The 20833-nt window shown below is 57.1% G+C and overlaps 2 protein-coding genes and 1 long non-coding RNA gene across 14 annotated transcripts; 1 reads left to right on the top strand and 2 right to left on the bottom strand.

Annotated features, from left to right (window-relative positions):
* Positions 1–844: 844 nt before the first annotated feature.
* On the bottom strand, positions 845–6275 carry PYCR3 (pyrroline-5-carboxylate reductase 3). 2 transcript variants are annotated; one of them, XM_077944543.1, is made up of 6 exons: positions 6143–6275; positions 4777–4841; positions 3702–3881; positions 3263–3415; positions 2860–2952; positions 845–2680 (listed from the first exon to the last, which is right to left on the bottom strand). In XM_077944543.1, exons 1-6 carry the CDS (start codon positions 6231–6233, stop codon positions 2498–2500), a joined length of 765 nt encoding a protein of 254 aa, XP_077800669.1. In that variant the 5' UTR covers positions 6234–6275; the 3' UTR covers positions 845–2497. The 2 variants fall into 2 exon arrangements, with proteins under 2 accessions (XP_077800669.1, XP_015001632.1); XM_015146146.3 differs by having other exon boundaries at positions 3263–3475.
* Positions 6276–8782: 2507 nt separating this feature from the next.
* Positions 8783–14171, bottom strand: GFUS (GDP-L-fucose synthase). 11 transcript variants are annotated; one of them, XM_077942356.1, is made up of 11 exons: positions 14051–14171; positions 12738–12894; positions 12282–12396; positions 10959–11087; positions 10796–10869; positions 10492–10625; positions 10336–10400; positions 9917–9983; positions 9687–9766; positions 9360–9459; positions 8783–9118 (listed from the first exon to the last, which is right to left on the bottom strand). In XM_077942356.1, exons 2-11 carry the CDS (start codon positions 12881–12883, stop codon positions 9063–9065), a joined length of 966 nt encoding a protein of 321 aa, XP_077798482.1. In that variant the 5' UTR covers positions 12884–12894; positions 14051–14171; the 3' UTR covers positions 8783–9062.
* Positions 13782–18690, top strand: LOC144330906 (uncharacterized). The gene is made up of 3 exons (XR_013397546.1): positions 13782–14419; positions 16725–17215; positions 18188–18690. It is a non-coding gene; the product is annotated as an uncharacterized LOC144330906 (long non-coding RNA).
* The last annotated feature ends 2143 nt before the right edge of the window (positions 18691–20833 follow it).

The following is a 20833-nucleotide window of genomic DNA, read 5'->3' on the forward strand; positions in this document are numbered from 1 at the left end:
TCTCTGTTTTGAAGTCGTATTTTTTAACTCTTGACCCAATGCTTGGATCAGGAATACCCCCTAGATTAACAGTCGGGGCACAGGGCATAAAAGTGCAACACTGATTAAAGATACCGTAATCATATCCATCGTTTTCTATCTTAAAGAACAGTTTTTGCCTGGCAGTAAAAGGCACAGGGGAGGCCTGGCTGACCACAACGCTCCCCGCAGTGCCCTGAGAACCTAAGCCTGTGTCTTTGTCACAGGCCCTCACCAGCTGAGCCAGGAGTGGCTGGATTGGGCTCTCCACCTCCCGAACTGAGCTCACCTAGTACCTAGGGCTTGTCAGGGGTCCCAGGGGAGACAGGTGTTGGCTCAAAATCAATGATTTCTCCTTGCAGATGGGCTCAGTGTGAATGCAGGTGGCACTCAGAAGGGCTGTCCACGTTTCTTTAGGGGGTCACCTGCGCCAGACCCCAGGCTCCCAGACCTGCCCAGGCTCCCAGACCTGCCCAGGCTTGGCACACAGTCCCCTGGGGTGACTGTGCAGGGGAGACAATTCCATGCCTAACAAAGCCCCCAGGTGATGTAGAGGCCTGCAGCAGGCATGGGGAGACCTCTGCTGTCCATAGTGCCTGCACCCTCACTACCTGATACCTGTCCTTGACCAAGGTTGTGGGCCTCAGCTTAGATGGGGCAGGCATTGGACCTTTTTTTTTTTCCCCCTAAGACAGAGTCTTGCTGTCACCCAGGCTGGAGTGCAGTGGGGCAATCTTGGCTCTCTGCAACCTCTGCCTCCTGGGTTGAGGCAATTCTCCCGCCTCAGCCTCTCAAATAGCAGGGATCACAGGCACGCACCACCATATCCGGTTAATTTTGTATTTTTAGTAGAGATGGGGTTTCTCCATGTTGGTCAGGCTGGTCTTGAACTCCTGACCTCGTGATCCACCCGCCTTGGCCTCCCAAAGTGCTGGGATTACAGATGTGAGCCACTGGGCCTGGCCCGGAACTTGGTTTTATTCACCTCTGGTGAAACATAAGCTCACTTGGTGCTCTCCGGCATCTTTATTCCCATCTCCTTAGGCTGACCCTGACAAGTGCCAGGGCCAGGCTTGGACCAAGCAGTCGACTGAGTCAGCCTGCCCCGGGAACCAGGCGGGGGAGGGAGCTTACGGATGGGCTAGGCTCGGGGGAGTAAGAGAGAGCAGGTGGCGGGCAGAAGTCTGTGGCCACAGAGGCAGCTGAGCATGAAGGATGGAGCGTGCTGCTGTCCTGCAGGTGCCCTTAGACCTGTTTTGCACTGGGGGATTGATCTGCCCAGGCACACAGGGAGATGGCACAGCAGAACCCGCTGCCCAGCCTCGCTGAGGGCATGCTCCCCGCCTTCCTCCAGAGGCTGCTGGGTGGAAGCTGAGCGCTGCAGCAGTTGGGGCCAGCATGGGACTGGAGGCCCAGGTGAATCTTGTGGGGCAGGGGATGGAGCTAAGACTGCCTGGCCTGGGCCCTCCCCACCCAAAGGCCCTAGAACCCTAGCCTTCAATCCTGGAGCTTTGCTTCTCCCCCAAGTCCTGGCTTTCCTGACTTGCTGCCTTTTAGGGACATGTGAAGGGGACAAGTCCTACCGTCAGAGGCCAGTGTGGTGGTGCCAGAGCCACGGGGCATTCCAGGACCCCTGACCTAGGTGAGGGGCAGGAGGGCCCAGAGCCACCTGGCCACTTGTCAGGAGCTTAGGATCAGGAGGAAAGAGGGAGACTGTATCCCAACTAAAGCCAGGGGTCTGCATTTGTCCTGGCTGGCCAGGGCCACCCTCTCAGACCTCAAGCTGCCCCACCTACCACTGCCCGCCTGGTGCCACCCCAGCACTGCTGAAGACCTGGCCCAGCAGTTCCTCCTCTTTAGCAGAGGACGAGCACACCCACCACAGGCACCCGCTTCTCTGGGCTGCAGGGCAGGCTCCAGCTCCCCGTGGGGGCCCCACCCACAGCAGGCCAGGGCCCCTGGCTTTACTGTAGGGGAGAGGGTCTCTTGTGTAGACCCCATATGGCTCGTGCCCCCTAGAGCTGAGATGAGGCAGCTGGCCTGGCTGTAGCTGCATGGAGCCACCTGGAAAGCCAAAGGCAAGCCCCGGTTCCAGATCAGGCACTGGGCCAGCCGTGCCTGTTACCATAAGTTCTGTTCATGGCCTCGACCAACAGCCCAACCATGTGGGCAACTGACCAAGATGCCATCTCTTGGGCCCCTCAGAATGTATGTTGCAGCGAGGAGGGCTCACTGCAGCAAGGGGCAGGGCAACCACCACGGTGCCCTCTGCTTACCAGGGAAGGAGGAGTGTCCCCACTAGTCAGGACTCCCCTGCCTGCTGGAACCTCTCAAGTCCTGCCCCCTGCATTTCCCTGTGCGGGGGCAGAAGGAGTGATAGGAGACCCTCGTGCAGGAGGGAGGGAGCCACAGTCCTCAGGGGAAGGGGCACAGGGAGAGGTGGGGGCACGAAGGCAGGCAAGGATGGCCAGAACCCAGCCTACTTTCTGCTGAGCTCCCTGGCCCGGCAGGTGGCGGCCTCCACAGCGCTCATGGTGGCTGCTCGCAGCCCGCCCTGCTCCAGGGCATGGAGCCCGTAGATGGTGGTGCCACCCGGGGTGCACACATCTGAGCGCAGCTGGGCTGGGTGTTGGCCCTCGTGCAGCAGCATCTTGGCTGTCCCCTGAGGAGAGTGTTAGAGCCTGGTGACCAGGGGAGGTAGTCCAGTCCCCACTGTGCAGCCTGCCCTTGTTGCATCCCCCAACCTTGGCCCCAGCTTCTAGAGCCTGCTGTTTCCCTGCCCACTGGAAGTGGTACAGGCCTGGGCCTTCCCAATGTTCCCCAGAGGCCACCCTCACTCACCAGCAGGGTCTGGGCAGCGATGCGGTGGGCCAGGCTGCTGGGCATGCCCATCTTGACGGCGCCTTCGGCCAGGGCCTCAGAGAATGCACACACCTGTAGCAGCACCATGGTGGTGGGGGGGATAGGTGTCAAAGCCTGGGGGCTCAGAACCTTCAGGAACAAGGCCCAGAGCACTAGCCATGGATGGCCAGAACTAAGGCCTGAGCCCAAGGGTCTGCAAAGGGGCTGGCCTCAAAGATCCCCAGGGCAGTGAAGTCCCAGGAACAAGCAGAGCTCCCAGTGGGCCTGGAGACCAACCATGCAGGCCTCAAGGTTGGACTCTGAGGGCAGAGGCTGTCAGAGGGACTTGGGTGGGCCCCTCTTTGCCAAGGGTGGGGCGGGGGATGGACGAGGCAATACTCACGAAGGCCACGCCACTGCCACTGAGGCCAGTGTGGATGTCGACGTAGGCTTCAGGCACCTCCTCACACCGCCCACAGGCCTCCAGCAGATGCTGCAGGAGCTTGGTCTCGCTGCTCCCCACGTGGCGGCCCCGCGCCATCACTATGGCCCCTTCCTGGACCACACAGGGCAGGTTGGGCAAGACCCGCAGCACCCGTGTGTTTGGGGGCAGCAGCTGGCCAGAGAGAGGTCAGAATCAGGGAGTCTGTAGGACTGGGCCCTGCTGGGAGGCCTCCAGCATCTGCCTCCCAGGTACAGCACCAGGAGGGAACCCTAAGCCCAAACACTTGACCCAGGTGGGCCACCCGGCCACCTCAGGCTCTCTGGGGGGCTGCCTGCCACGCAAGCCCGGCCAGCAGAGCCTATGCTGGGATCAAGGCCTTAGCCCAAGGGACACTCACCTCCTCCAGGGTGCTCAGAGACACCCCAGCAGCCACGGACACCAAGATGTGTTCAGCAGTGACCACAGGAGCCACCTCTGCCACGACAGCTGGCAGGATGTGGGGCTTGGTGGCAAAGATGACGAGCAGGCAGCTCTGCAGCACCTCCTGGTTGGAATGGGTGGTCTGGCAACCCAGAGCCTGTGCCAGGGATACCAGGACCAGGCCTCAGGGGCTGTGTGAGCGGCACACCCTCTCCACCACAGCCCTTCCTGCTGGAGGCCACACATTCCCATGGGTCCCAGGGTCTCTCCCATTGCAAGTGTCTAGACCACCCCAACTTCTCCAATGCCCAAGACTCACCCAGACTAACCCTGCTCCTCACAGGCCATCCTGATGTCAGCGCCTCCCCAAGCCCTGAGCCCTCCATCCGCAGTGAATGTCTGTGACCACCACCCCAGCATGCAAACACACACATGCACATGCATGCACTCACGAGCATGCATTCACATATACACACGTGCAGACACATGTACTCACGAGCACACACACACACACGTGCACATGCATGCACTCATAAGCACACACATACACACACACGCATGTACTCACAAGCACACATGTGTACACACACCCACTCATGAGCATGCACTCGTGTACATGCACGCACTCTTACACATGTGCACGCACACACACGAGCACATACGTGCACACGAATGCACTCACGACCACACAGGTGCACATGCATGTACTCATGAGCATGCACTCACACACACGTACACACACGCAGTGACATACACACACCACACGTGCAAACGCACATGTGAGCATGCACTCGCATATACACACGTGCACATGCATGCACTCACACACATACACACACACACACACACACACAAACACTTTGCTTTGGCCCTCCACAACCTTACTTTCCTCCTGGCCTCTCATCTCCCTTTCCCCAGCCCAGAACAGCCAGTCTCCAAACTTCAGCTAAATAAACCACCCATCTCTGGCTCCAATAGGTGTCTTAGTGGGATAGGAGTCAAGCGCTATCCTGGGCTCTGGAGGGTATGAAGAACCTAGGCTCTATGCTCACTTGAAAGTGACATAAGTTCCTGTCTGTTGGTGCACTGGCCACTATGTGCTGAGCTTCCACTTTCCCTGGAAAGAAAAGAAAAGGAAGAGGGGTTGGTGAGGGGGGTGGGATAGGATGGCAGTGAGGAGAGGGAGGAGCTCACCTGGCCTCTCAGGCTCAGCCACGCCGGGCCCATCATGGGCCCCCTCCTGGCCTCAGGAACCCAAAGCAGGATGCACCATTCACTGGGCCCAGGCAATCATATCCATTGATTCTACTTGGCAGTCAACGCCCCTGACTGCTGCTGGGTGTGGAGGCCAGGAGCTGGCCTCGGTGGTGAGGACACATCCCTGGGGCGTCTGTCTCCAGGGAAGGGAAGGCTGCCTGGAGCAGAAGAGGAACACCAGGCCTTGGGGGAGTGTGGTGGGTACAAAGGCAGCTGATTGGCCACAGAAGGCCCAATGGGGGCCCAGGTTCCTCGGGAGGGAGAGTCTGGCTGGGATGTCCAAGAGGCTAAATGCCTACTTGGTAGAAATCATCTGCTTTTGTGGGGTACAGGGGTGGAGAGATTGGGTTAGATTTTGGTAAGGTCGAACAGGAAGACAGAAGTGTACACTACAACCTAAACACAGCAATTAATCATGACAGTGCCACCCATACACACCAGTACTAGGCTCAACATTAGACATATTGTCTCATTTAACCAGTACAGCTCTGGGAGGCATGTGGTACTGCCGGGTTTCACAGGTAAAACTCACAGTAAGCTATTTCCTGATGGATCTTGATTCTTCTGGACCCTGAAGTACGGCTGAAGGCAGAGCGCCAAGAGTCACCCAGCTCTCCCTACCCACAATCTGCAGAGAGGCTTCTAAATGCCTGGAGAAGTATATGGTCAGCATAAATATCCCGGCCATAAAGCAGTGATTCTCAACAGGGGATGACTTTACCTGTCTCCTCCCGCCACCCAGGGGACATTCGGCAGTGTCTGGAGGCATTTTTTGGCTGTCACAACGTGGGGAGTGCTACTGGCACAGGATGGATGATCTGGCCCAGGTGTCCCTAGAGCTAAGGTGTCTGGAAGAGAAGCCCTGCTGCTCGGAGAGGGGCTGGCGCGCAAAGAGAACATCAGAGGCTGGAAGAGGTGAGCCTGGCCAAGGCCACGCGGCCAGGAAGCCGGCCACGGAAGCAGCACCTAGCCACGTGTAACTCAAATCTTCCCGCAGCCACGTCAAAAAAGTAAGAGGAAAAAGGCGTGACTCCGGCTGCACCCAGCGAAGCTGAGACCCGAGTGGCTGGGCTCGCGCCTCCGGCCCCACTCTCGCGACAGGGCACCTCCCACGGGGCTACTCCCACGCCAGGCCGCAGGCCCAGCCCCGCGCCGCCCCACCTGCTCTGATGAGGCCCTGCGCGATGGCCCCCGCCATGCGGCCCGCGCCCACGAAGCCCACGCGCCGCGTAGCCGACCCCGCAGCCGCCATCTTGTCGCCCCGCTCCGGCCGGCTTTTTGTCCGCACTCTACTGGTTCGCAGGGCGCGGGGACCCCGCCTCTCGCTGCTTATTGGCCCGAAGCGGCCAGGCCGCCCCTCACTGTCCATTGGCTGAGAGAAACTGGGGCGGGGCCGGAGGAGCGCGGAGGGGTCCCGGTCGGGCGTGCGAGGTCCGGATCTTGGTTTTCGGGACGGGAGGGCTAGCGAAGCGGGTGGCGGGGCTGGTCCGCAGCGTGCGGTCACTGAGGCCCCGCCGACGACAGGCGGTGGAGCCGCGGGGAAGCACGAGGGGTGGAGGCCCAGGTCACGGAGAGCTGGCCGGGCCCAGGGGCCTGAGATCGACGGGAAGGGGAGGGGACAGTCGCAAAGGGGGGGCGTCATTTTTAATGACACAAGGAAAATAAGGCTTGAAGATCTGAGTGCGGTTTTGTTTTCATCATCTAATCTAAGGCTGCATGTTACCGATGTTATTTTCTTCTGAAGCCTTTGACGTTTTCTAAGCTCTTCAGTCATGAAATCCTCTCATTGATTCAACATTTACTGTGCAGCTGCAGCCTCTGGGCCCTGCTCTGGGCCTGGGCAAGGCCACCCCACAGCAGCAGATGGGACAGACTGGACCCCACCCTGCAGCCCTGCTTGTTGGCTGTATAGACGGACTACAGTCAGCACACACGCAGGACGGCCAGAGTGTCAAGGCTCTAAAGCAAATGACGTAGAGAGGGATAGAAAGCCACCACAAGGCTGCTTCAGCCACCGCGGCCAAGAAATGTGGGTGGTGCACACTTTGCACCAGCACACTGTCGGCAGCTGTCTCTCCTGCCACCTTGGATCCTGCCAGCCCCTTCCCACACAGACCCCCTGGATTTTCTCCCAGGCCCCCTGGGCCAGTGATGGCTTGGGACCCAGGCTATGGGGAGGTGAAAGGGGCCGGAGGCATCCAGTGCCATGCCATCATACATAAGGACAAGCTCATCATAAACAAGTACACCGAGTCGAGGTGAAGGAGGGTTGCTGGCCGAGTGCCCAGGGCCACAGTGAGTAAAAGAAGGCCCAGTCCTGTTCAGCTTCTCCATCCCATGCTGGGCCAGGCTTCTGAGCATCCGTTAGGAGCCCTTAGCTGACCTGGACACCCAGCCACCCATGGCTTGTGTCCAGGGCACCTCTGCTTTTGGCTGGGCTTCTTCCCACTGTTCCTCACCTGGCGGATCCAAGTGGCCACACAGGCACCACCCTCTCCAGGAGGCCTTTCCTGAACCCCCACATGGGCAGAGCCTTTATCCACAAAGGGCTGGTGCCAGGGGATACACTGTGAACGAGGCCAACCCACCTCCTGGAGCTCCAGGTCCTGGGATGTTGGCATGAGGGGTGGGGGTTGAGGCAGGACTCCCAGAAGTTTGCAGACAAATAATCCCAGCAGGGCAGGGTGGATGCTCAGACAGGGGCTGAGATGGTGCTGTCAGGGAAGGTGTTTGGAGGCTGGGCCACCTCAGCTGAGGCCTAAACTGTGGGGAGGCCTTGACCCAAGAGGAGGCCAGTCTCAGGGGAGGCCTAGAGGACACCTTGGCTTGCCTGACACAAAGGGGCAGTGACAGATAAGGTGAGTGGTTGGCTGGGTGCAGGACACAGGTCTGGACTCAGTGCCAGGACGGGGAGGACACACCAGTGCTGCCCAGATTAACAAAGGAAGAAGTGAAGCAGGAAGCCCTACCTGCAGCCAGAAGGCATCCTGTGCGTGAAGACAGCACAGGGCACCCAGGAGAGGGACCCTGAGAAGAGGCGGGCCCAGGGTTAGGCCAGGAGCCAGGGAGGGTGTCTGGGTCCTGGGCGTGGAGGACCAGAGGGTTCTAGCCTAGAGGCCCCCTCTGTACAAGGCGCTGAGAAAGGGGGTGACGAGCAAAGTGCTCCTGGTCCATACCCCAGCACCACCCTGCCTGGGTGAGGCACCGTCCCGGGAACCATTCTGGACTTTGCTGTCTCCGCTCTGAGAATGAGGGGGGAGAAATGACACCCCACCTCTGGCAGCTGGAGCTGACCTGTCCAGCAGGCAGCTGTCCTTCTCCATGGGACGGGCCAGGTGGGGACCCACACCCAAGCCTGAGAGCCAGAGACGAGGGGCCAGGCCAGGGGAAGCCTGAGCCACCGAATCATCAGCCTGCCCTCAGATCCATCCGTGGGCCCAGCTTGGCTGGCTCACTAGATGTTTCCGGCCCACTAGACCAGTGTCCCCAGAGCTCTCAGGCTGAGGCAGGGAGGCCCTAGTGAGCTCAAGTTACTGAGGCCTGCAGGTGGCCACGAGGAGGGGCTAGGACTGGCCCTGCCTTGCACATCCTTGTCCACGCCAGTCTCATTGCTGCCTGCCTGCTGCCTGCCCACACGCGTGCCTTCCCATCTCCAGCTTCTGCAGCCTTTCCACCCCAGGGAGTCACCAGCTCTCGGGGGCTGAACTGCAAGCCAGGGGGACAGTGGGTACCAGGGCTGGCCAGGCTCGGGGGTAGTACCTCGGTGTGGGGCATGGCTCAGCACAGAGCTGCCAAGCCCAGGCCTGTGAAAATGCACTTTATTGGCTCCCAGGGAGCGGGACACAGGATCAGAGTGGACACACGCAAGGCCGGGGGCCAGTGTGGGGAGCAAAGCACCGGGCCTGCCCGGGCCCTGGTTTCCCTGAGGACTGATGTGAATGGGGGCCCCACTGGATAGATGCTTGGGGCTGCAGAGCGGACGGAATGTGGGCCCAGGTGGTGCCCTCAGCTCCTGGCAGGGTTGATGGGTGGTGGCTCTGCCAGCCGATGGTCCACTGGCACCTGCTCCTGCCTTCCAGCTTCATTTCCGGGCCTGCTCGTAGTTGTCAGTGAACCAAGCACAGGTCTCCTTCACCGCTGCAGAGGCGGGCAGGTGAGGGCCATGGGCAGGGAGGGCCAGGGCCACATGGGAGGAAGTGGGGGGAGTCCCAGGGACAGGGAAGTCACCCCTCTGAGCTTTGGTGTCCCACCTCCAGGGCAGTATAGGCTCTGAGGGGGGCGCCTCACCTTTGCCCTGGTAGGGAGCATGAAGGAGAGGCTGGGGCAGGCCAGCAGGTGTGGGGGCCACCAAGTGGAGGGCTGTGGGGTCAGGGCTCACCCTGCTTGAAAGGTGTGAACCGGAAGTCAGGCAGGTAGGTCCTCAGCTTGCTGTTACTGGCTGTCTTCTTAAACTGCCCATCCGACTTGGATGTATCAAACTGCATGCTTTGTCAAGGCCACAGCGAGAGGAGCACCTCCACTCCCAGCCCCCGCAGCTTGTCCTTGAACCTCTGCCATTCCCAGGGAGCCACAGCAGAGCTCCTCCGCCTGCCAGGGTAGGCATCCTCCCTCCACAGTGTCCCACCCACGCTGGCCCTGTGCCGGGAGGCCACGGAGCCTGCCAAGGGGCCCCCGCCCAACCCCCAGCACTGGAGCCAGAGGATACGGTGACCTCCCCATGGAAGTCCATGGCCTCCACCACCGCCTCGGCTGCCTCCTTGATGGAGACCTCATCTTCCTCGCCCACTGTGGGGAGCCACCGGGTCAGGCCTCCCCTTGCTGCCCCCCAACTGCTCATGAATATTCCTGCTCCCACCCCTCAGCCAGCCTCCCAGGACAGCCTTAGATCCTGTCCCACCATGAAGGGGGCTGGGGGCTGAGGGCTGAGGTGCCCACCTGAGAGGATGATGGGCTCCACTTCATTGTACTCCCGTAGGACCCAGATAAAGAGCTGGGCCAGGTCCTACAGGTCAGACAGGCAGGGTCAAGAGACCATGGGTATAGCCACAGGTCCCTTCTCCCAAACACCCTTGCCGGGGAGTCCATACTGTTGTCCTTGTTCAGTGGGGGCTCAGCCTGGGGACCAGAGGTCCCCCCTTTCTCCCTCGGAGCTCAGAGCTACACCAGTGACTCCTGGAAACAGGAGGCTATGGGGCCTCCACGAGAACCAGAGATGGTTCCTCTCAGAGCTCAGCCCAGACTCTCTCCTGGTCCGAGGCTCCCTCCTGCACCGCCTCCCCGACAGCCCAGCAGGGGCAAGCCCAGGGCTCAATGGGGCAGGTTCTCTGGGGAGAGCTATGCCTGCCTTTACGCACCAGCGAGTATATGAACTGCCTCCGCGGCTTCCCGGTACCCCACACCGTCAGGGCCGAGCTGCTGCCTGCAGATTCGGGGAGGGAGCAGGTGTCAGAGGCACTGAGTCACCTCCTCTCGAGCTGAGCCCCAGAACCCCGTGGGGCAGACGCACTCACTCTTGGCCAGGTGCACCTTGTGGATGAGGCCAGGCAGCACATGGCCATCCTCGATGTTGAAGTTGTCGTGGGGCCCAAAGACGTTGGTGGGGATGACAGCGGTGAAGGTGCAGCCGTACTGCTGGAAGTAGGCCCTGCGGAGGCACAGTGTCTCCTGCCCTCGTCCTGGGCCCGCGATCCCACCCCACGCTGCTGCTGGCCTCTTACTGAGGCTGGCACGAAGACCCCACCGGCCGGCCCCACCCGCCCCTGGGGGCCCTCTCCCCCACTCCTGGCTGGGCCTCAGCAGGACGGGTGTGAGGACCTGTTCTGCACGTCGATCATCCTCTTGGCATACGAGTACCCAAAATTGCTGCTGTGGGGCGGCCCATTGTGGATCTGCGGGGGCGGGAGAGGCAGAGGCCACTACTTTCTGGCCCCGCCCACAGGCTCCCCAGCCCTGCCCACAGCCAGGCCCCGCCCCTCACCATGGTCTCATCTATCGGGTAGGTCGTCTTGTCAGGGAAGATACAGGTGGACAGGCAGGACACCACCTTGCAGGCGCCCACCTCGAAGGCCGAGTGCAGGACGTTGTCGTTGATGTGCACATTTTTCCTCTGCAGGGGTGAGGTGGGGACCAATCAGGCTCCCCAGCTCAGATCCTAGCCCTTACCTGCTCCTCCAGATGCAGAAGTGGAGATACACCCTGGCCCTTCAGCCATGGTAGGACCCAAACCTGCCCATCCTAACCCTTTCAGGACAAGGTGAAGCCTCTGGGCTTACAGACACCACGACTCTCCAGCCCCACCAAGGCTGGAGGAGGGGCTGGCTCTGCCTTCCAGTGTGAGGAGAAAACCACACTCCCAGCTCAGGGATGGACCCCACACAGGAGGCTGCTGAGGTCAGGGCAGGTAGTGGAGGCTGGGAAGGAGCCCAGTCTGGCCCTGGGCTGGGCTGGGGCTCCCACTACATGGGGAATGGGGCAGTCTACTTCACCACCCTGGAGGAGCTCCCATCTGGCTCTACCTCCCAGGATTAATGAAGCCTGCCCTTGCCAAGTCCACCCCGCAAGCCCCACTTCCTGTGCATGAACTAGACATGGCATGGCTGGAGCACTGGGACTGGTCTTGGGAGAAGGGAGAGGTGGTGGCCAGGCAGCCTGCTGGGAAGGCCGAGACACCGACAAGGAGGGCTCTGGGGTGACAGGGCTCTTGGGCAGAATCTGGTCTGAGCCTCTGCTGACCCTAGTGCCTCCTACACTTAGCAAAGCCAGCTAAGGTAAGGCTGCTGCCTACAGACCTGTGGGGTCAACCCTCCCGGACACAGCTAGCCATGGCAGGGCCCTTATACCACGCCCCCTTCCCCCAGTCACAGGCAGCAGATGCACAGAGCTCTGTTTACACCCCTGCACCCCGGAGTGTGCAGTGGGCCCAGCTCAGGGGAGCTGGGCCAGCACAGTCCTGGGAGCCAGAGGCTCCAGAGGCCCTGGGGACTCAGGGGGCAGGAACCAGCTCCCAGTCCCACGTGGCCTCTGGCTCCTTTCAGCTTCCCAATGCTACAGGTCAGCTCCACGGCTTTTCCTTCTGGGCCAAGTGCCTCCAGGCCCACCTGCATTGCCCCTCTGTCCACAGTACCAAGTGTGAGTGACTCGGGGTCCCTCAGGGGCTGCCCCCACCAGGCTGTGCCAAGCCCTGATCCTCAGGGACTTCCTGGGGTGGGAATGTGGGCCTGTGAGAGTGGGAAGGCCGCCAAGAAGTTCCCAGAACCTGGGATCCTGGTTTCCAGTGCTTGCTGGGGCCACCCTCACTTACCCAGAAGTCCAAATTGTATTTGATATTCCGGAACAGGCCCCCCACCATTGCAGCAAGATGGATGACATGCGTGGGTCGGACTTTCTCAAACAGGGCGCGGGTCTGTGCTGCATCCCTGTGGGGAGCCAGGCTGTCAGGAGGCTCTGGAGGGAACCAGCACTCCAGGTTTGGGTGCTGAGTGCAGGGACTGGGTGGGACTATGGCAGGAGGAACAGTCAAAAGGGAGGGTGGCCCCAGGGCCTGGCTGGTGTGAGGGTGCAGGCTTCCGGGAAGAGATGGGAGGGTGTTTGCCCAGGAACACAGCCAAGCACACCCAGGCCAGGCCAGCCACCTAGCAGGAAGGACCCAGACACACAGCTACTGCTAGACTCAGGAACAGGCCCAGCCTGGAGCTCTTAGTTCTGCGGTCAGGGGTAGGATGGGGAGGAGGGCTGATCTCGGGATGAGCTCACTCACGTGAGATCGGCGTCTTTGGAGGAGACAAACACCCAGTCCTCTCCAGGAAGTCCAGCTCCATCTGCTACCACCTTCTGGATGGCTTTGCCTACCAGCCCAGAGCCCCCTGTCACTAGAATCCGCATGGACCCCTGGGGTTCACCCATGTCAGTTGCACCTGTAGTGTCAAATTGTGGGAGGCTGAGGCCATTATACTCCCATCCTTTGGAGCCCCACTCTTCTGTGGCAACTGGCACAGAGTGAGGCCCTCAGGGTGGGGACATAGTCCACTGGCAACCAGAAAGACCCAGCTGGACAGAGGCACCCCCTCGTCGCAGCCCTGTTCCCCAGGGAGCTCTCAGCCTACTCAGGGGTCCTGAGCTACCACCCAGCCCAGAGCAGCTGTTCCCAACCCACGACCCCCCACTGGACCGATAAAAGGTACATTCTTCTCCCCTCTGGCTGATAAGAGGGGAGGCAGACAACCTTGGGACTGGGGCTTCTGGCGCAAGTCGTTAACACGGCTTGCAGCCAAAGCCCGCATGCTAGGGACAGGCACGAGGCGGCGCCTGTGTGCAGCCCACGCCCACTCGAGGCGGGCTGGTCCTGGAGACCCCTGGCCAGCCAGATTCCTCCAGGGCAAGACAGGCCTTGGGGCGCAGCCACCCCCAAGGATCCTATACTGGAAGCCGAAAACCTGCTCGGGCTCCGCGGCAGGGCCCCAGGACCAGCCCTTACGGGAAGGGGCCCTGCGCAGGCATCGCGCGGCTCCCAAGCACGCGAGGAGACCTCACCGCAGCCGGACCCCCTACCACGGCCCCAGGCTGCCCCCACGCCCCTCGATCCCAGACCCCTACAGCGTTCCCTGACTCTCACGGAGCATCCAGGGCCCAGGGTGAGGCTGACTCCGGTGCCACCTCACCTGCGTCCAGCGCCACCGCCGGCTCCCCGACAGCGGCTTCCGGCCGGGTGTGCTTCGGGTACGCGCGACGCCAGGTGGGGGGCGGGGTCGGGGAAGCTGGGGCGGGGCACTCTGGGACTTGGAGTCCGCGGCCGCAAAGCCGCTTGGGAAGCGCCGTCCCTCCGGCTGGCCGAGCGTTGGAGGGTCCCCGGGGGAGGTGCCGAGCCGCAACTTCCGTAGCCCGCCGGGCGCTGGGCCCAGGCCCTGCTTGGGGCGGCTGGAGCACACGAGACGAGGGCCGGAAGGCAGCGCCGCGCCGGCTGCCCACGGCGTCAGGGGGAGCCTCGTGGGCGCTGGGGCCAGGCGGGCTCACGCTGCGGCGTCTCCCTGGGCTCCCCTTCCCTCCCAGGGTTCCACCCCGGAATCCGCAGACCTCGCTCTGCAGCCGCCTGGATTCCGGCCGCGATGAGGAGCTCGGGTTGTCGTCCCAAACCCGTGCGCTGTCACCCGCGCCCACGGGGACGCCCAGGCTCGGGCAGCAAGCAGCAAACAACCCCAGAGTTACGGCGGGTCACGATGGGTGACAGTGGGTCACGGCAGTTTAAGGAGGATCACAGCGGATCACGATGGGTCACGGCGAGTCAAGGAGGGTCGTGGCGGCTCACAGTAGGTCCCACGGTCGCGCTGGCAGCCGCCAGCTGCTCCTGCCCTCGGCTCAGAGCCCAGTCCTGCTGTCTGGGGCGGGAGAGGGTGGCAGCCCGGCCCTGGCATCGGGAGGCCCCCGTCAACGTCTTCCATCGAAGTGCAAGCATTTAAAAGGAGTCACGGCCAAGTGCGGTGGTGGCTCAGGCCTGTAATCCCAGCACTTTGGGAGGCCGAGGCGGGCGGATCATTTGAGGTCAGGAGTTCGAGACCAGCCTGGCCAACATGGCGAAACCCAGTATCTAATAAAAAAACAAAATTAGGCCGGGCGTGGTGGCTCAAGCCTGTAATCCCAGCACTTTGGAAGGCCGAGACGGGCGGATCACGAGGTCAGGAGATCGAGACCATCCTGGTTAACACGGTGAAACCCCCTCTCCACTAAAAATACAAAAAATTAGCCGGGCGTGGTGGCGGCGCCTGTAGTCCCAGCTCCTCGGGAGGCTCAGGCAGGAGAATGGCCTGAACCTGGGAGGCAAAGCTTGCAGTGAGCCAAGCTCGTGCCACTGCACTCTAGCCTGAGCAACAGAGCGAGACTCCATCTCAAAAAAAAAAAAAAAAAAAAAAGACATCCATAAAGCGATGGCTTTTATCTGACCGGAAGTCAGCAAAACATTAGAGATGACTGAAGTGAGTCGCTGCTGGGCATGTCCACCTGCTCTGGTGATGGGCAGGCAGCGTTGCTTAGTGAAGACTTAATAATTTCTAAATTATTATATATTTCTTCCATAAAAATTGTTTTCTTGTCTTCTTTTCAGCAAAGTTACTAATTATGTTATTAAAAAGTCACATAATTTGTATTCTATTGACCGTAATGTCCAATTACACAATCTTTCTTAAGTCATTATACTTTTTTTTTTTTTTTTTTTGAGAGGGAGTCTTGCTCTGTTGCCCAGGCTGGAGTGCAGTGGCGTGATCTTGGCTCACTGCAAGCTCCGCCTCCTGGGTTCACACCATTCTCCTGCCTCAGCCTCCGGAGTAGCTGGGACTACAGGCACCGCCACCATTCCCAGCTAATTTTTTGTATTTCTTAAGAGACTGGGTTTCACCATGTTAGCCAGGATGGTCTCGATCTCCTGACCTCGTGATCCGCCTGCCTCGGCCTCCCAAAATGCTGGGATTACAGGCGTGAGCCACCACACCAGGCCTGTACTTCTTTTTTGTTTTCGGAGATGCAATCTTGCTGTGTTGCCCAGGCTGGTCTCAAATTTCTGTTCTGATCACTCAAATTCAAGCAATCCTCCTGCCTTCACCTCCCAAAGCTCTGAGATTACATGCGTAAGCCACTGCACTCGGCTTGTACTTTTCTTTTAAAAATTGGTTCCGCAGGGTGTGATGGCTTACGCCTGTAATCCCAGCCCTTTGGAAGGCGGAGGTGGGTGGATCACCTGAGGTCAGGAGTTCGAGACCAGCCTGAGCAACATGGAGAAATAATGTCTCTACTAAAAATACAAAATTAGCTGGGCATGGTGGCTCATGCCTGTAATCCCAGCTACTCTGGAGGCTAAGGCAGGAGAATCACTTGAACCCTGGAGGTGGCGGTTGCAGTGAGCTGAGATCCTGCCCCTGCACTCCAGCCTGGGTGACAGAGCAAGACTCTGTCTCAAAAAAAAAAAAAAAAAAAAAAAATCAATTTGGAGACTCTTTTCTGTTGAGTCAGTAGAAACTGAAATTATCAAAGAAATCCATAATTTCTTTTTTTTTTTTTTTTTTTTTTTTGCATGTTTCTCATGCCTCAGCCTCCCAAGTAGCTGGGACTACAGGTGCGTGCCACCACGCCTGGCTAATTTTTGTATTTTTAGTAGAGATGGGGTTTCATCATGTTAACCAGGATGGTCTTGATCTCCTGACCTCATGATCCGCCTGCCTCCGCCTCCCAGAGTGCTGGGATTACAGGCGTGAGCCACCACACCTGGCCTCCATAAGTTCGTTCTTTCTTTCTTTCTCTTTCTTTCTTTCTCTTTCTTTCTTTCTTTCTTTCTTTCTTTCTTTCTTTCTTTCTTTCTTTCTTTCTTTCTTTCCTTCTTTCTTTCTCTTTCTTTCCTCTTTCTTTCTTTCTTTCTTTCTCTTTCTTTCTTTCTTTCTTTCTTTCCCTCCCTCCCTCCCTCCCTCCCTCCTTCCCTCCTTCCTTTCTTCCTTCCTTTCTTTTTTTGAGATGGAGTCTCACTCTGTTGCCCACTCTGTTGCCCAGTCTGGAGTGCAGTGGCGTGATCTCAGCTCACTGCAAGCTCCGCCTCCCAGGTTCACGCCATTCTCCTGCCTCAGCCTCCAGAGTAGCTGGGACTACAGGCTCCCGCCACCGCGCCCGGCTAATTTTTGTATTTTTAGTAGAGACGGGGTTTCACCATATTAGTCAGGATGGTCTCGATCTCCTGACCTTGTGATCCGCCCATCTCGGACTCCCAAAGTGCTGGGATTATAGGCATGAGCCACTGCGCCTGGCCAATACCCCCAAAGTCTTTATTTTATGGTAGTGTCTGTTTTGAGGGATGAGGGACTGCAGAGCAAGGACTATCAAGCACACAGCAAAACGGATAAATATAAAAGGACTTTGAAAATTTATTTTTGAAACCAAACATTTATACCTCATACCCATTAAGATGGTTACTATTAAAAAGAGAGAAAATGGGGCGTGGTGGCGCCTGCCTGTAATCCCACCTACTCAGGAGGCTGAGGCAGGAGAATCACTTGAACCTGGGAGGTGGAGGTTGCGGTGAGCCAAGATCACACCACTCCACTCTAGCCTGGCGACAGAGCAAGACTCTGTCTCACATAAATAAATAGACAGATAGAGAAAATGGCTGGCTGCAGTGATGCACACCTGTAATCTCGGCAGGTGTGCCTCCCTCTTGGGAGGCGGAGGCGGGCGAATCAGTTGAGGTCAGGAGTTTGAGATCAGGCTGGGCAACTTGAAGAAACCCTGTCTCTATTAAAATACAAAAAATTAGCCGGGCGTGGTGACGGGTGCCTGTAATCCCAGCTAGTGGGGAGGCTGAGGCACAAGAATCACTTAAACCCAGGAGGCAGAGGTTTCAGTGAGCCAAGATCACATCACTGCACTCCAGCCTGGGCAACAGAGCGAGACCCTGTCTCAAAAATAAATAAATAAATAGAAAATAAGTGTTGGGGCGGGACACGGTGTCTCACACCTGTGATCTCAGCACTTTGGGAGGCTGAGGCAGGCGGATCACTTGAGGTCAGAAGCTGGAGAACAGCTTGGCCAACATGGTGAAACTCCTTCTCTACCAAAATACAAAAATTAGCTGGGTGTGGTGGCGGGTGCCTTAGTCCCCGATACTCAGGAGGTTGAGGCAGGAGAATCACTGGAACCCAGGAGGTGGAGGTTGCAGTGAGCCAAGATCGCGTTGCTGTACTTCAGCCTGGGCAACAGAGTGAGACTGTCTTTCAAAAAAAAAAAAAAAAAAATGAAAAAAGAAAATAAAAGTGCTAGCAAGAATATGGAAAAATATTTGTGCACTGCTGTTGGAATGTAAAATGGTGTGGCTGCCATCACCATATGATCCAGCAATCCTGCTTCCCAGTATATTCCAAAAAGAAGTGGAAGTAGGGACTCCAACAGGTATCTGTGTATATCCATGTTCATAGCAACGTTATTCACCAGAGCCAGAAGGTGGCAGCAGCCCGAGTGTCTATGGAGGGATAGAGCCAAAGGTGGCATCTACACATGTGGAATATTCAGCCTTAAAGGAGGGAAATTCTGACACCTACTACACCATGGATGAACCTTGAGAACCTTATCTTAAGTCAAATAAATCAGTCACAGGCCGAGTGCAGTGGCTCTTGCCTATAATCCCAGCACTTTGGGAGGCTGAGGTGGGAGGATCACTTGAGCCCAGGAGTTTGAGACCAGCCTGGGCAACATATCAAGACCGCATTTCTACAAAAAATACAAAAATTAGCCAGGTGTGGTGGTACATGCCTATGGTCCCAGCTACTTGGGAAGCTGAAGCTGGAGGATGGCTTGATCCCAGGAGGCAGAGTTTGCAATGAGGGGAGATCACGCCACTGCACTCCAGCCTGGGCAACAGAGCTAGGCCCTGTTAAAATAATAATAATAGGCCAGGCACGATGGCTCATGCCTGTAATCCCAGCACTTTGGAAGGCCGAGATGGCGGATCACCTGAGGTCGGGAATTCAAGACCAGCCTGACCAACATGGAGAAACCCCATCTCTACTAAAAATACAAAATTAGCCAGGCATAGTGGTGCATGCTTGTAATTCCAGCTACTCGGGAGGCTGAGGCAGGAGAGTTGCTTGAACCCGGGAAGCGGAGGTTGCAGTGAGCTGAGTTGGCACCATTGCACTCTAGGCTGGACAACAAGAATGAAACTCCATCTCAAAAAAAAAAAAATATATATATATATATATATATATATGGTGGGCACGGTGGCTCACGCTTGTAATCCAGCACTTTGGGAGGCTGAGGCAGGCAGATCACGAGGTCAGGAGTTCGAGACCAGTCTGGCCAACACAGTGAAACCCCGTCTCTACTAAAAATACAAAAATTAGTTGGGCCTGGTGGCACGTGCCTGTAATCCCAGCTACTCAGGAGGCTGAAGAAGGAGAATCGCTTGAACCCAGGAAGGGGAGGTTGCAGTGAGCTGAGATCACGCCACTACACTCCAGCTTAGGTGACAGAGCTAGACTCTGTCTCAAAATAATAATAATAATAGTAATAATTGTGTATGTGTGTGTGCGTTTATGTGTATCGGTAACTGATATGTATCTGTCTGTTTGTCTATCATTTATCTATCTGTCTATCCTAATTCTGTTTCTCTGGAGAACCCTGATTGATAACCTGGGTTTCTCTTTACAGTGCTGGGTGGTAAGTGGAGTGTTCACCAAGGAAGACAAGAGCTGGAATAAAAATACTTGCAGGGCCAGGCACGGTGGCTCACACCTGTAATCTCAGCACTTTGGGAGGTTGAGGCAGGCAGATTTCTTGAGGCTAGGAGTTTAGCTGGCCAATGCAGCAAAACCCCATCTCTACTAAAAATACAAAAATTAGCCGGGTGTGGTGATGTATGCCTGTAATCCCAGCTACTCGGGAGGCTGAGGCAGGAGAATCACTTGAACCCAGGAGGTCGAGGTTGTAGTGAGCCCAGATCGTGCCACTGTACCCCAGCCTGGGCAACAGAGTGAGACTCTGTCTCAAAACAAACAAACAAGCAAACAAAAAACAGTTGCAGAGTGTATTAGTTCATCTTTATTCTGCTGATAAAGACGTACCCAAGACTGGGAAGAAAAAGAGGTTTAATTGGACTCACAGTTCCACATGGCTGGGGAGTCCTCAGAATCATGGCGGGAGACAAAAGGCACTTCTTACATGGCAGCAAGAGAAAATGAGGAAGATGCAAAAGGAGAAGCCCCTGATAAAACCATCATATCTGGTGAGACTTATTCACTACCATGAGAACAGTATGGGGGAAATCGCCCCATGATTCAAATGATCTCCCACCAGGTCCCTCCCACAACACGTGGGAATTAGGGGAATACAATTCAAGGTGAGATCTGGGTGGGGAAACAGAGCCAAACCATATCACAGAGTGAAAGAAATATAGCAGCATATTATATGGATAATACACAATGACCAAATGTGATTTATCCCAGAATACAAGTGTGGTTTAACACACAAAAAACTATCTGTATAATACACCACATTAGTAGAATGAAAGAAAAAATTCATAATCATGTCAACTGATGCAGAAAAGGCATCTGACCCAAAGCCAGCACTTTTTTTTTTTTTTTTTTTTTTTTCTGAGACGGAGTCTCGCTCTGTCGCCCAGGCTGGAGTGCAGTGGCCGGATCTCAGCTCACTGCAAGCTCTGCCTCCCGGGTTCACGCCATTATCCTGCCTCAGCCTCCTGAGGAGCTGGGACTACAGGCGCCCGCCACCTCGCCTGGCTAATTTTTTTTGTATTTTTTTAGTAGAGACGGGGTTTCACCGGGTTAGCCAGGATGATCTCGATCTCCTGACCTCATGATCCGCCCGTCTCAGCCTCCCAAAGTGCTGGGATTACAGGTGTGAGCCACCGCGCCCGGCAAGCCAGCACTCTTTCATGATAAAAACACTCAACAAACTAGAAATAGAGGAAAACTTCCTCATCCCGAGTTTCTATCTATGGTGTGCAGTTCAAGGACAGAAGCTGTCTCCATAACAAGAACGTGCAAGGTGAAGCAGCAGGTGCCGGTGGAGAGGCTGCAGCAAGTCATGTAGAGCATCTAGCTAAGATCACTGATGAAGGTGGCTACACTCAATGACACACTTTCAATGTAGAAGAAGCATTTTCTACTGGAAGAAGATGCCAGCTAGGACTTTCTTAGCTACAGAGGAGAAGTCAATGCCAAGCTTCAGACCTACAAAGGACATGCTGACTCTCTTAAGGGACTAATGCACCTGTCGCTTGAGTGCTCTGGTGGAGATGTACAAGGAGATTTATGTTGTTCTTACGCCTCCTAACACAACATCCCTTCTGCAGCCCGTGGTTCAAGGAGT

The sequence above is a fragment of the Macaca mulatta genome, chromosome 8 (assembly GCF_049350105.2).
Source record: "Macaca mulatta isolate MMU2019108-1 chromosome 8, T2T-MMU8v2.0, whole genome shotgun sequence".
Lineage (NCBI taxonomy): Eukaryota > Metazoa > Chordata > Mammalia > Primates > Cercopithecidae > Macaca > Macaca mulatta.

Excerpts from the sequence above, each read along its gene's own strand:
- GFUS (XM_077942351.1), bottom strand. The coding sequence starts at position 12,883 with ATGGGTGAACCCCAGGGGTCCATGCGGATTCTAGTGACAGGGGGCTCT. Across the intron at positions 12,613-12,737 it reads TCCAAAGACGCCGATCTCAC|GTGGCTGGCCTGGCCTGGGT; the intron begins GTGAGTGAGCTC and ends CCTTCCTGCTAG. Across the intron at positions 10,626-10,795 it reads ATGATCGACGTGCAGAACAG|GGCCTACTTCCAGCAGTACG; the intron begins GTCCTCACACCC and ends GTGCCTCCGCAG.
- PYCR3 (XM_015146146.3), bottom strand. The coding sequence starts at position 6,233 with ATGGCGGCTGCGGGGTCGGCTACGCGGCGCGTGGGCTTCGTGGGCGCG. Across the intron at positions 4,842-6,142 it reads GCAGGGCCTCATCAGAGCAG|GGAAAGTGGAAGCTCAGCAC; the intron begins GTGGGGCGGCGC and ends TTTTCTTTCCAG. Across the intron at positions 3,476-3,701 it reads CTCTGAGCACCCTGGAGGAG|CTGCTGCCCCCAAACACACG; the intron begins GTGAGTGTCCCT and ends CTCTCTGGCCAG.